Genomic DNA, 13,882 nt, shown 5'->3' on the forward strand with positions numbered 1-13,882 from the left:
TACTGAATGTTACCGACTTTTTCCGATCTTAAGAAAAATGTTTGTGTTACCGATCACGAATCCGAAAGTACCATTTTAGTGCCGAATTTATGTTTGATGATCATTTTCCGAACATATTCGTTCATCTCTATTTGCACCCGAAAAAATTATATATTTTTTTAGTGTGCATTAGGTCTGCAGACAGCTTCTTATTACCGCCATAAAATTACAATGTAGGATATGGCGGGCTAGACGCAATGTGCACACATAAAGTTAGGAAAAAAAATTACTGTTTACAAGAACGCCGCACCTCTGAGCTCTGCAAACCCCCTCCCCTCATCAAACACGTGCCAAGCGCTCATGATACACCACCATTATCATTGCTAAAGAACTGAAAATACTTTTGTGGCAACGCAAATATTTTCCTGCACTTTTTACCAAATGTTACCGATTTTTTCCAATTTCATAACATTTTGCTTGTGTTTCTGATCACAAATCCGAATGTGCCATATTTGTGCCAAATTTATGTTTGGTGATCGATTTCCAAACAAATTCGCTTATCACTAGTTATAAATACAAAAAAATGTTGCATTAAAGGATTTAATTTAATATTATTAAACTCATATAAAGAGATACATAATTTAAATGAATCAAGATAACAACTTGTTTGCTAACATAGTTGTAGAGGAAATCCAAATTTTCAACAGACACAATCAATTTACTTCTTGCATCCTTTCTTATCCTGGGTAACAGTGGGTACAGGTGCACAAGGTTGTGGGTTTACAGGCAAGGGAGCAGGCGGCTGTGGAGTAACTTGCTTTATGTCTGCAATGAAAAATAATTATTGTAAGTAAAGACTGAAAGCTTATTTGCCTACAATACTTTTATAGTTGTTTTAACTTTTGTTATCATTTGTAGTATATATGTTATTTCATCATATTAGTTGATATTTACCTGGTGTCACACAAGTTGGCACAGGTGTGGGCAAAACATCAGTCACTAGAAAATAATAGAAAAAGATGGTGTTAAGAAATCAGTATTGAGATTTTCGTCACCATTTGTTTTATATAACTCATTTTATAGCATTCTATAAGTGGAGAATGACCCAACTTCATTTGCATCAACTTTCGGAAATGTATGAAATGTATTTTTGTGGTTGCAACTCATGGGCCCTTTGCCAGCCATAATAGCCAAGTGGTACAATTAATGAGAGCTAGGCCAGGTTCAGATAACCAAATTCAAAATCGGGCTAGTCACAATCGCAAATTGAGGACATGACTAGGTTCATGTGCAGATCTGTGTGCTTGTCCCCTTTGCGGTTGGGCGACGTAGCTGCCTTCCATTGCATGCATGTAAAACAATGCAAATTAGTGCATGTTGAGATATTTTACTATGCAGACCATCAGTCCGCTTAGAAAATCAGCCATATGCACTGGTACACTGGCTATAGTGGGTTGAGGTGCTCTCTGTATGTATGGACAGCACATTGACCAATTTTTTGCTGTTCAGAACCAGCCCTTAATACAATACGCTGGAAGAGCCCTTGTCACTTGGATTCACCTTGTGTTAAATTGCTTGAGGTGCTGTAATATTCCAAAGTGCTGTGTGTTCTGTCAGACCACTGGAACTTACAAATGATTTAAATATCCACTGAATATCCAAGATAGGCCGGGGTCAGACTCGACCTTCAGCTCCTGCTCTGCTGCTATCGGGAGCCGGTTGTCATGCGTCTGTGCTCTGAGCCTCTCGCATAGAGAGAATCGGAGCACAGCTATGGAGGAGGGGGAGAATTGAATTTCTGCATCTCCTCCATTGCCGGGGACAGTGTATATCGCACATCACTTGGATGGTATCTGAGTGATGAGCGTTGTCTCACTCGCACCCATAGGCTTATATGGGTGCGAGCGAGCCGAGACTTGGCTGAGCGTCGGTGACAATCGCAGCATGCTGCGATTTCACTCGCACGTTGAAAATAGACGAGAAAAAAAATGATGATGGTAGCTGCCCCATAGATGAATACTGGTCCAAGTGCTATGCGATGTTTTATCGCATAGCACTCGTCCGCATTCATCGCTAGTATGACCCCAGCCTTATTGCCAGAATGAGGATCTTCTATCCCACATTCTCTCCTGGCCATAAAACTGCAAGCAGGAGGAGTGAAAATGAGTGGGGATAAACATTGATCAGTTATTATGTATCTGGTGGACAACCTTTTCAAAATACAGTATATCGTGGACTTGCTGTTTTTACCAGTGCTATACACAGATGAGAGAGTTCTCACTGCAAAAATAAAGACGCCCCTCAATTATGATGTTGTTGTTTTTTTCGTTGCTTGACAGGATGTCTTGGTGTTTGTTTTCCTACTCCTTCTGTTCATGATCCTTGGACCCATTCATGAAACGTTGTGCACTAACAATGCTCTGGAGAACAGAGTCTAGTTTGTTTTTTCCACTACTTAATAGCAAAGAAGCTAAATCCTACCAGGACTTTACCTCATCCAGTTGTACCATACCAATGGTTGGCTATTTCTATGCTATAAGTGCCTTTAAAGGGAACCTGGGATGCCCAAAATCGATGGTGAGGTAAGCTCACCATCATCAGGGGCTTATGTACAGCATTCTGTAATGCTGTACATAAGCCCCTGATATTACCTAAAAGAGGAGAAAAAGAGGTTAGATTATACTCACCCAGGGGCGGTCCCGCTACGGTCCGGGTCCAAAGGGTGTCTCAGGTCCGGTCTGGAGCCTCCCATCTTCATTCCATGACGTCCTCTTCTTGTCTTCATGCCGTGGCTGCAGCGCAGGCGTACTTTCTCTGCCCTGTTTTCTGCAGAGCAAAGTATTGCACTGCGCAGGCGCCGAGCCTCTTAGACCTGTCCCGGTGCCTGCGCACTGCAGTACTTTGCTGTGCCCTCAACAGGGCACACAAAGTACGCCTTTGCCGCAGCTACGGCGTGAAGACCAGAAGAGGATGTCATGGAATGAAGATTGGAAGCTCTGGACCGGACCTGAGACACCCATCGGACCCGGACCGCAGCGGGGCCGCCCCTGGGTGAGTATAATCTAACCTCTTTTTCTCCTTTTTCAGGTAACATCAGGGGCTTATCTACAGCATTACAGAATGCTGTAGATAAGCCCCTGATGACGGTGGGCTGACCTCACCATCGATTTTGGGGGTGACCGGTTCCCTTTAAGCAAAGGATAGGTCCTTCTATTGTGTACAATAATTGTAGCTTTACCTTCTTTTGTAGTATAGGTAATTTCATTATAATAGCTGATTTTTACCTGGCTTTACACAGGTTGGCACAGGTGTGGGCACAGCATCAGTCACTGCAAAATAATAGCAAAAATGATGCTCTTAAGAAAACAGTATTAAGCTTTGCTCCATAATTTGTTTGATATAACCAATTTTATAGCATGCTATCCGTGTAGAATGCAAATTGAGGACGTAACTGGGTTCATGTGGAGATCTGTGTGCTTGTCCCCTTTGTGGATGGGTGGCGGAGTTGCCTTCCATGGCATGCATTTAAAACAATGCAAATTAGTGCATGTTTGATTGTTTTACCATGCAGACCATCTGCCTGCTAAAAAAATCACCCATATGCACTGGTACACTGGCTATAGTAGGTCCAGGTGCTCTCTGTATGTGGTCTGTGGCACATGGACAGCACATCGACCAATTTTGTTGCTGTTCTGAACCAGCCCTTAATGTAATATGCTGGAGAATCCTTGACACTTGGATTCATTTTGTCTTATATTGCTTGAAGTGCTGTAATATCAAAGCGTTCTGTCAGACCATTGACACTTATAAACTTCATCTTCCGTTCATGATCCTTAGACCCATTCATGAGCCAGTTGTCCTGCTTTGTTTTTTCCATTGCTTAATAGCAAAGAAGCTAAAATCTACCAGGACCTCATCTAGTTGTATCATGCCAACGGAGGGCTGTTTCTATGATGTTTATGCCTTTAAGCATAGGATAGGTACTTTTATTACTACAATATTTTTATAATTGTTTTACATTTTGTTATCCTCTGTAGTATTTATTTTATTTCATTATACTGGTTGACTTTTACCTGGTTTCACACAGGTTGGCACAGGTGTGGGCAAAACATCAGTCACTGGAAAACAATAGAAAAAAATGTTGGTGTTAAGAAATCAGTATGAAGCTTTGTTCCATAATTTGTTTGATATAACCTTTGTTATACCATGCTATCAGTGTTGAATGACTCAGAGGCATTAGTGTAAACTCTCAGAAATGTATTTTTGTGGTTGTCTGATTGTTTCTATAAACTGAAAACTCATGGAACTTTCGCCAACTATAATACCCAAATACTACATTTTCTATGAGTTAGGCCGGGTTCAGATGACCGTATTCAAAGTCCAGCTAGTGACAATCGCAAATTGAGGACATGTCTCTATTCATGTGCAGATCTCTGTGCTTGCCTTCATGGTGGATGGGTGGTGGAGCTGGCTTCCATTGCAAGCATGTAAAACAAACTAAATTAGTGAGTGCTTCAATTTTATTCCATGCAGACCACCAGTCCACATCGAAAATCAGCCTTATGCACTGTTCTGGTTGCTCTCTGTGTGCAGTCCATGGCACACACAGACAGCACATGGACAAATGATATGCTCTTCTGATCCATCCCATAATAGAATATGCTGGAAAAGCCCTTGTCATTTGGATTCTCTTTTTCTTAAACTGCTGAAAGTGCTGTAATATACCCAAGTGTTGTCACTGTCACTTATAAGTGACTTAAATCTCCATTGAATATCCAAAATATTGCCAGAATGAGGAACATCTGCCCCACATTCTCATCTGGCCACAAACGTGCAACTATGAGGACTTAAAAAGGAATGGAGATCTACATCGATCTAACATTTAACATGCTTCCGAGGATACCCCTTTCAAAATACAGTATATCATGGACTTGCTGTTTTACAAGTGATATACACATAATGGAAAGTCCTACTACCAAAAAAAAACTACCCTCACCCTCTCCATTATGGTACCAATTGTTTTTTTCCCCAAGTTGGACAAATACAGTTGGTTGTTGTTTCCCACTCGATCTCCTGTCCATGATCTTTTGACCCATTCAGGAACCTGTTGTGTACTAGTTATGCTCTGGAGAACCCAGTCCGGCAAAGAAGCAAAAACCTAGCAAGCCTGGACCTCATCCAGTTGTACCGTACCAATGGTGGGCTGTTTCTATGATATATATGCATTGAAGCAAAGGATCGGTCCTTTTTTGCATACGATTATAGTTGTTTTTCATTTTGTTGTAGTATATATGTTATTTCTTTATATCAGCTGGTTTTTACCTGGTTTCACAGAGGTTTGCACAGGTGTGGGCAAAATATCAGTTACTGGAAAACAATAGAAAAAACTGATGCCTTTAGGAAATCAATATGATACTTTGCTCCATAATTTATTTGATATAACCCATTTTATAGCATGCGATCAGTGTAGAATGACTGAGTCATTAGGATAAACTTTCGGAAATGTATTTTTATGTTTGTATGATGGCTTTTATAAACTGGAAACTCATGGGCCTCTTGCCAGCCATAATAGCCAATTGGTACAATTAATGAGGGTTAGGCCGGGTTCAGATAACTATTCAAAACTGGGTCAGTCACAATCGCAAATTGAGGACGTGACTGGGTTCATGTGCAGGTCTGTGTGCTTGTCCCCTTTGTGGATGGGTTGCGGAGCTGCCTTCCATGGCATGCAGTTAAAATAATGCTAATTAGTGCAATCTGAGATTTTTTTTTGCCATGCAGAACATCTGTCTACTTAGAAAATCAGCCATATGCCCTGGTGCACTGGATATAGTGGGTCCAGGTGCTCTATGTATGTGATATGTGGCACATGGACAGCACATGGACCAATTTTGATGATGTTCTGAACCAGCTCTAAATATAATATGACCTTGACACTTGGATTCATTTTGTCTTTAATTACTCGAAGTGCTCTAATATACCAAACCGTTGTGAGTTCTTTCAGACCATTGATACTTATAAGTGATTTAAATATCCACTGAATATCCAAATTATCGCCTGCCCACAACACTGCAAACTGGAGGAATTAAAAGGAGTGGAGATCCACATTTATCTAACAGTTAACTCTTCTCAAGAGGATACCCCTTTAAAATTACAGTATTTTATGGAATTGCTGTTGGTTCCAGTGATGTATGCAGAATAGAGGGTGCTCATTACAAATAAAAGAAGCCCCCTTTCAATTATCATGTTTATTTTTTTTATCTATTGGTGGACAGAGGAACTTGGTGTTATTTCCCACTCCATGTTATGTTCATAATCCTTGGACCCATTCATGAGCCAGTTGTGTGCTAACAGTGTTCTGGAGAACAGAGTCCGGCCTTGTTTTATTTACTACCTAAAAGCAAAGAAGCTAAAACCTACCAGGACTGGACCTTATCCAGTTGTACCATACCATTGGTGGACTGTTTCTATGATGTTTATGCCTTTAAGCAAAGGATAGGTACTTTTTGACTACACTATTTTTACAATTGTTTTACATTTTGTTAAGTATTGTAGTATTCATTTTATTTCATTATATTGGTTGACATTTACCTGGTTTCACACAGGTTGGCACAGGTGTGGGCAAAACATCAGTCACTAAAAAAGCAATAGAAAAAATGATGGTGTTAAGGAATTAGTATTAGGATATGCTCCATAATTTGTTTGATATAACCTACTTTTTAGCATGCTATAAGTGTAGAATGACTCAGAGATATTAGTGTAAACTCTCAGAACCTTGGACTCATTCAGGAATCCGTTGTGTACTAGTAATGCTCTGGAGAACACAGTCCGGCTTTTTTTCATGCTATCTATTAGCAAAGAAGCCAAAACCTACCAGGACTGAACCTCAAACAGTTGTACCATACAAATGGTGGGCTGTTTCTATGATATATGTACATTTAAACAAAGGATAGGTACTTTATTTGCCTACAATAACAGTTGTTTTGCATTTTGTTGTAGTATTTATATTATTTTATTATATTAGCTTATGTTTACCTGGTTTCACAGAGGTTTGCACAGGTGTGGGCAAAATATCAGTCACTGGAAAGCAATCGAAAAAATTATTCTGTTAAGAAATTAGTATTAAGCTTCACTCCAAAAGTTGTTTCATATAGCCCATTGTATACCATGCTATCAGTGTATAATGACTCAGGCATTAGTGTAAACTCTCAGAAATGTATTTTTGTGATTATCTGATTGCTTTTATAAACAGAAAACTCATGGGCCCTTTACCAGCCATAATAGCCAATTGGTACAATTAACTAGATAGAGGCCAGGTTCAGATCACCATATTCAAAATCGGGCCATTCAGAACCGCAAATTGAGGACGTGACTGAGTTTATGTGCAGATCTGTGTGCTTGTCCTCATGGTGGATATGTGTCTGAGCTGCCTTCCATTGTATTCATGTAAAACAAACTAAATTAGTGAATGCTGCAATTTTTTCCATGCAGACCACCAGTCCGCATAGAAAATCAGCCATATGCACTGGTCTGGGTGCTCTCTGTGTGCAGTCCTTGGCACACACAGACAGCACATGGACACATTGCATACTCTTCTGAACCATCCCTTAATACAATATGCTGAGAGAGCCCTTGCCAATTGGATTCACTTTGTCTTAAACTGCTGAAGGTGCTGTAATACAGGTCCTTCTCAAAAAATTAGCATATAGTGTTAAATTTCATTATTTACCATAATGTAATGATTACAATTAAACTTTCATATATTATAGATTCATTATCCACCAACTGAAATTTGTCAGGTCTTTTATTGTTTTAATACTGATGATTTTGGCATACAACTCCTGATAACCCAAAAAACCTGTCTCAATAAATTAGCATATTTCACCCATCCAATCAAATAAAAGTGTTTTTTAATAACAAACAAAAAAACCATCAAATAATAATGTTCAGTTATGCACTCAATACTTGGTCGGGAATCCTTTGGCAGAAATGACTGCTTCAATGCGGCGTGGCATGGAGGCAATCAGCCTGTGACACTGCTGAGATGTTATGGAGGCCCAGGATACTTCAATAGCGGCCTTAAGCTCATCCAGAGTGTTGGGTCTTGCGTCTCTCAACTTTCTCTTCACAATATCCCACAGATTCTCTATGGGGTTCAGGTCAGGAGAGTTGGCAGGCCAATTGAGCACAGTAATACCATGGTCAGTAAACCATTTACCAGTGGTTTTGGCACTGTGAGCAGGTGCCAGGTCATGCTGAAAAATGAAATCTTCATCTCCATAAAGCATTTCAGCCGATGGAAGCATGAAGTGCTCCAAAATCTCCTGATAGCTAGCTGCATTGACCCTGCCCTTGATGAAACACAGTGGACCAACACCAGCAGCTGACAGTGGGTACTTGACACTGGACTTCAGGCATTTTGGCATTTCCTTCTCCCCAGTCTTCCTCCAGACTCTGGCACCTTGATTTCCGAATGACATGCAAAATTTGCTTTCATCAGAAAAAAGTACTTGGGACCACTTAGCAACAGTCCAGTGCTGCTTCTCTGTAGCCCAGGTCAGGCGCTTCTGCCGCTGTTTATGGTTCAAAAGTGGCTTTACCTGGGGAATGCGGCACCTGTAGCCCATTTCCTGCACACGCCTGTGCACGGTGGCTCTGGATGTTTCAACACCAGACTCAGTCCACTGCTTCCTCAGGTTCCCCAAGGTCTGGAATCGGTCCTTCTCCACAATCTTCCTCAGGGTCCGGTCTCCTCTTCTCGATGTACAGCGTTTTCTGCCACATTGTTTCCTTCCAACAGACTTACCATTGAGGTGCCTTGATACAGCACTCTGGGAACAGCCTATTTGTTGAGAAATTTCTTTCTGGGTCTTACCCTCTTGCTTGAGGGTGTCAATGATGGCCTTCTTGACATCTGTCAGGTCGCTAGTCTTACCCATGATGGGGGTTTTGAGTAATGAACCAGGCAGGGAGTTTATATAAGCCTCAGGTATCTTTTGCATGTGTTTAGAGTTAATTAGTTGATTCAGAAGATTAGGGTAATAGGTCGTTTAGAGAACCTTTTCTTGATATGCTAATTTATTGAGACAGGTTTTTGGGGTTATCAGGAGTTGTATGCCAAAATCATCAGTATTAAAACAATAAAAGACCTGACAAATTTCAGTTGGTGGATAATGAATCTATAATATATGAAAGTTTAATTGTAATCATTACATTATGGTAAATAATGAAATTTAACACTATATGCTAATTTTTTGAGAAGGACCTGTATACCCAAGTGTTGGAGTTCTGTCTGACCATTGCACTTATAAAAGACTTACATCTTCATTGAATATCCAAACTATCACCAGAAAGAGGAACATCTGCTTCATATTCTCATCTGGCCACAAAAGTGCAACTAGACGGACTTAAAAAGAATGGGGATCCACACTGATCTAACAGTTAACTTGTTTCCGATTAGGGATCCACACTGATCTAACAGTTAACTTGTTTCCGAATGGGGATCCACACTGATCTAACAGTGAACTTGTTTTCAGGAATACCCCATTCAAAATACAATATATCATGGGCTTGCTGCCTTTACCAGTGATATACGCAGAATGGAAAGTCCTACTACCACAATAAAATCACCCCCACCCTCTCTGTTATGGTATCACTTATTTTTTTCCCCATTTTGGACAAAAACTGTTGGTGTTTGTTTCCCACTCGATCTCCTGTGCGTGATCCTTGGACACATTCAGGAACCCGTTATGTACTAGTAATGCTCTAGAGAACTCAGGCCGGCATTTTTTCCCGCTACCTAGTAGCAAAGAAGCTAAAACCTACCAAGACTGGACCTCATCCAGTTGTACCGTACCAATGGTGGGCTGTTTCTATTATATATGTGCATTTAAGCAAAGGAAAGGTACTTTTTTTCATACAAAAACAGTTGATTTGCATTTTGTTGTCATATATATGTTATTTCTTTATATCAGCTGGTTTTTACCTGGTTTCACAGAGGTTTGCACAGGTGTGGGCAAAATATCAGTCACTGGAAAACAATAGGAAAAAGTTTGCCTTTACGAAATCAGTATAAAGATTCGCTCCATAATTTTTTAATATAACCTATTTTATAGCATGCGATCAGTGTAGAATGACTCATTAGGATAAACTTTCGGAAATGTATTTTTGTGGTTGTCTGATGGCTTTTATAAACTGGAAACTCATGGGCCCCTTTGCCAGCCATAATAGCCAATTGGTACAATTAATGAGAGTTAGGCATGGTTCCGATAACTGTATTCAAAATCGGGCCAGTCACAATTGCAAATTGAGGATGTAACTGGGTTTATGTGCAGGTCTGTGTGCTTGTCCCCTTTGTGGATGGGTGGCGGCGCTGCCTCCCATGTCATGCATTTAAAACAATGCAAATTAGTGCATGCTGAGATGTTTTTTACCATGCAGAACATCTGTTTGCTTAGAAAATCAGCCATATGCCCTGGTACACTGGCTATAGTGGGTCCAGGTGCTCTCTGTATGTGGTCTGTGGCACATGGACAGCACATGGACCAATTTTGTTGCTGTTCTGAACCAGCCCTAAATATAATATGCTGGACGAGCCCTTGGATCCATTTTGTCTTTAAGTGATTTAAATATCCACTGAATATCCAAATTATCGCCAGAATGGGGGACTTCCATCCCACTTACCAATGGTGGGCTGTTTCTATGATATATGTGCATTTAAGCAAAGGATAGGTACTTTTTTCATACAAAAACAGTTGTTTTACATTTTGCTTTCGCATGTATGTTATTTCTTTATATCAGCTGGTTTTTACCTGGTTTCACAGAGGTTTGCACAGGTGTGGGCAAAATATCAGTCACTGGAAAACAAAAGGAAAAATGATGCTGTTAAGAAATCAGTATTAAGCATCGCTCCATAATTTGTTTGATATAACCCATTTTATAGCAATCAGTGTGTAATGACTCAGAGGAGTTAGTGTAAACTCTCAGAAATATATTTTTGTGGTTGTCTGATTGCTTTTATAAACTGAAAACTCATGGGCCCTTCGCCAGCCATAATAGCCAACTGGTACAATTAATTAGAGTTAGGCTGGGTTCAGATGACCATATTCAAGATCGGGCCAGTCACAATCACAAATTGAGGCTATGACTGAGTTCAGATCTGTGTGGTTGGGTAGCTTTGCTGCCTTCCATTGCGTTCATGTAAACGAATGTACATTAGTGATTGCTACAATTTTTTCCATGCAGACCATCAGTCCACATTGAAAATCAGTCATATGCACTGGTCTGGGTGCTCTCCGTGTGCAGTCCACGGCACAAACAGACAGCACATGGACTAATTGTATGGTGTTCTTAACCAACCCTTAATACATTATGCTGGAAAAGCCCTTGTTAATTGGATTCACTTTCTCTTAAACTGCTGAAGGTGCTGTAATATACCCAAGTGTTGTGAGTTCTTTCTGCTCATTGCACTTATAAGTGACTTAAATCTTCATTGAATAACCAAACTATTGCCAGAATTTGGAACATCTGCCTCACATTCTCATCTGGCCACAAAAGTGCAATAAGGAGGACTTAAAATGAATGCAGATCCACATTGATCTAACAGTTAACATGTTTCTGAGGATACCCATTTCAAAATACAGTATATCATGGGCTTGCTGCTTTTACCAGTGATATACACAGAATGGAAAGTCCTGCTGCCAAAATAAAACCACCCCCATCCTCTCCATTATGGTATCAGTTGTTTGGGCTTTTTTAACCATGCTGGACAGAAAAGGTTGGTTTTTGTTATCCTCTCCATCTCCAGGCCATAACCCATTTACAAACCTTTTGTGTGCTGTAATGCTTTGGGAAGCATAGTCCAGCTTTTTTTTCCACAGCCTAAAAGCAAAGAAGCTAAATCTCACCAGGAATGGATTTTATCCAGTTGTACCATACCAACATTGGGCTGTTCCTATGCTGTCTGTGCCTTTAAGCAAAGCAGAGGTACTTTTTATGCTTCTTTGACTGCAATACTTTTACAGTTGTTGTTTTACATTTTGTTATCCTTTGCGGTGTTCATTTTATTTAATTATTTTAGTTGACTTTTACCTGGTTTCACACAGGTTGGCACAGGTGTGGGCAAAACATTAGTCACTGGAAAATAATAGAAAAATGATATTAAGAAATCAGTATAGAGCTTTGTTCCATCATTTGTTTTTGTAAACCTACTTTATAGTTTTCTACAAGTGTTATTACTATAAATTCTTGGAAATTTATTTTTCTGATTGCCTGACTGATTGCTTTTATATACTAAGATAACTAAATGAAAAAAGAGCGCTTTTTTTAAATTAAAACCTGTACAGGCATGCTTCTTATCTGCTAACCATCCCGCAGTTACAGCTAAGAAGTTTAGGCAGGTAACATTTCCCTAACATATTTTTAAAAAACACTCAAGCCTTATGTTCATGAATCCTCCAACATTTGTGGAACAGAAACATGCCATTTAGAGACAGGGCTTAATTGAGACCACGTCCACAGTGGATGCTAGCACTATATTAGGCCATACTAGGGATTGGAGCCTACTGATGGACCTATTTGGCCTATTGATATGGTCCGCTATAATACCATATGTGAGCAAAATTGGTAAGACACTTTTGTTTGATAAATACATTGTTGTGTTGCCTCTGATATTATACCTTGACTGCATTGTGTACCAGTTACTATAATCCACAAACCTCTGTTATTTTTGTCTATTCATCAGAAAATCTAACAAGTACCATTGGTCCAAATATTTGGTAACTGTTGTAGATATTTAATTTGCGTGCATAGAACTATATGGCCATCCATGTGAAAGTATTTTTGTGTTTATAAATTCACTATTTTTTAACTTCAATTTCATCAATAACTCAGCAGTGTGGGTATGACACCCAGGACCACCGCCGATGAGTTGTTCCAAGTGCAGGCGTCAGCTAGATGTCCTGAGTTGCGGAGCTGCACAGCACAGATCCATCAACCACATATTGCCCCCTTCTATTGATTGGAATAGGCAGTGGATCTGCATTACCCAGCTGTGGCCTATATTCCGTTGAATAGTGGGGATCACTGAAGTTGGTTGTATCTTGAAAACAGAGATGATTTAAATAAAAGGTAAATTGCAAAGTTGATCATAACACTGATCATAACAAGATGACTGTTCAGTTTAAGGTGACCCCTAATTGTTACTTTTTTTTAGAGCTTACTTAATATAACTTATGTGACTAGGTTTAATTTGCCTTAAAACATTGAGAAGCGCTGTATTGCTAAAATACTGTTAAAATTTAGATATGAAATACCGATAAAACTATTTACCCAGGTATTTGCGCTGGTGCCATTTTCATGTTCTGAAAAAGCATTGCTTACCTTCACAAGGTCCTGGTATCAAGGTTGGTTGGGCAGGTTTCTGTTCATTAAGCTTTCCTGGTTTTCCTTTGACCTCAGACATGATTTGTGATGGATGAGGTATTTCAACAGGTATCAAAGATAAATGTTCTTCCAAGTGATGTTTGCTGTTAAGATAACTTGCTCTTTTATACTGTGACTAGAATTTGGTGGATTGATGACGTTGGATGGAATTCCTTTCTAAGCTCTAGAGAATGTGTACATTTATTATTCATCAGTAGGGTTGTTTTAATTTACTCCCACCACCCCTAATCCTAGGTGTTACTACTTATATTCCCTGTGCCTGAATAAGAATTTCATGATTCACCTGTCATTCAGTTTCTTGTTATTCTAGAAAGAGTCCTTAAAATCATGGATTGTTATGAATGGGTGGAACATTAGAAGACGCCTAATCGATATATTTATATTCAGGTGCGGTCTGCTGAGCGACAATACAATGCAGTCCTCTGTATACTCATGATAAGAAATGTAATTACTTTGACAT

The 13,882-nt window shown here is 39.7% G+C and overlaps 1 protein-coding gene across 12 annotated transcripts; it reads right to left on the reverse strand.

The window, feature by feature from the left end:
• Positions 1-565: 565 nt before the first annotated feature.
• Positions 566-13,558, reverse strand: LOC138665570 (ESX-1 secretion-associated protein EspK-like). Of its 12 annotated transcripts, XM_069753177.1 has the most exons (11): positions 13,360-13,517; positions 12,070-12,114; positions 10,791-10,835; positions 9,965-10,009; positions 7,015-7,059; positions 6,571-6,615; positions 5,302-5,346; positions 4,053-4,097; positions 3,264-3,308; positions 934-978; positions 566-804 (listed from the first exon to the last, which is right to left on the reverse strand). In XM_069753177.1, exons 1-11 carry the CDS (start codon positions 13,439-13,441, stop codon positions 698-700), a joined length of 594 nt encoding a protein of 197 aa, XP_069609278.1. In that variant the 5' UTR covers positions 13,442-13,517; the 3' UTR covers positions 566-697. The 12 variants fall into 12 exon arrangements, with proteins under 12 accessions (XP_069609278.1, XP_069609271.1, XP_069609270.1 ...); XM_069753170.1 differs by lacking the exon at positions 3,264-3,308 and having other exon boundaries at positions 13,360-13,549; XM_069753169.1 differs by lacking the exon at positions 5,302-5,346 and having other exon boundaries at positions 13,360-13,537.
• Positions 13,559-13,882: the final 324 nt, after the last annotated feature.

Source organism: Ranitomeya imitator, chromosome 2 (assembly GCF_032444005.1).
Source record: "Ranitomeya imitator isolate aRanImi1 chromosome 2, aRanImi1.pri, whole genome shotgun sequence".
Classification (NCBI taxonomy): Eukaryota; Metazoa; Chordata; class Amphibia; order Anura; family Dendrobatidae; genus Ranitomeya; species Ranitomeya imitator.

What these genes read in the sequence shown, in the direction of transcription:
- LOC138665570 (XM_069753177.1), bottom strand. Translation starts at nt 13,441, where the DNA reads ATGTCTGAGGTCAAAGGAAAACCAGGAAAGCTTAATGAACAGAAACCT. An exon ending in GATACCAGGACCTTGTGAAG is followed by an intron (nt 12,115 to 13,359) that starts GTAAGCAATGCT and finishes ATTATTTTCCAG; the next exon opens with TGACTAATGTTTTGCCCACA. An exon ending in GCAAACCTCTGTGAAACCAG is followed by an intron (nt 10,010 to 10,790) that starts GTAAAAACCAGC and finishes ATTGTTTTCCAG; the next exon opens with TGACTGATATTTTGCCCACA.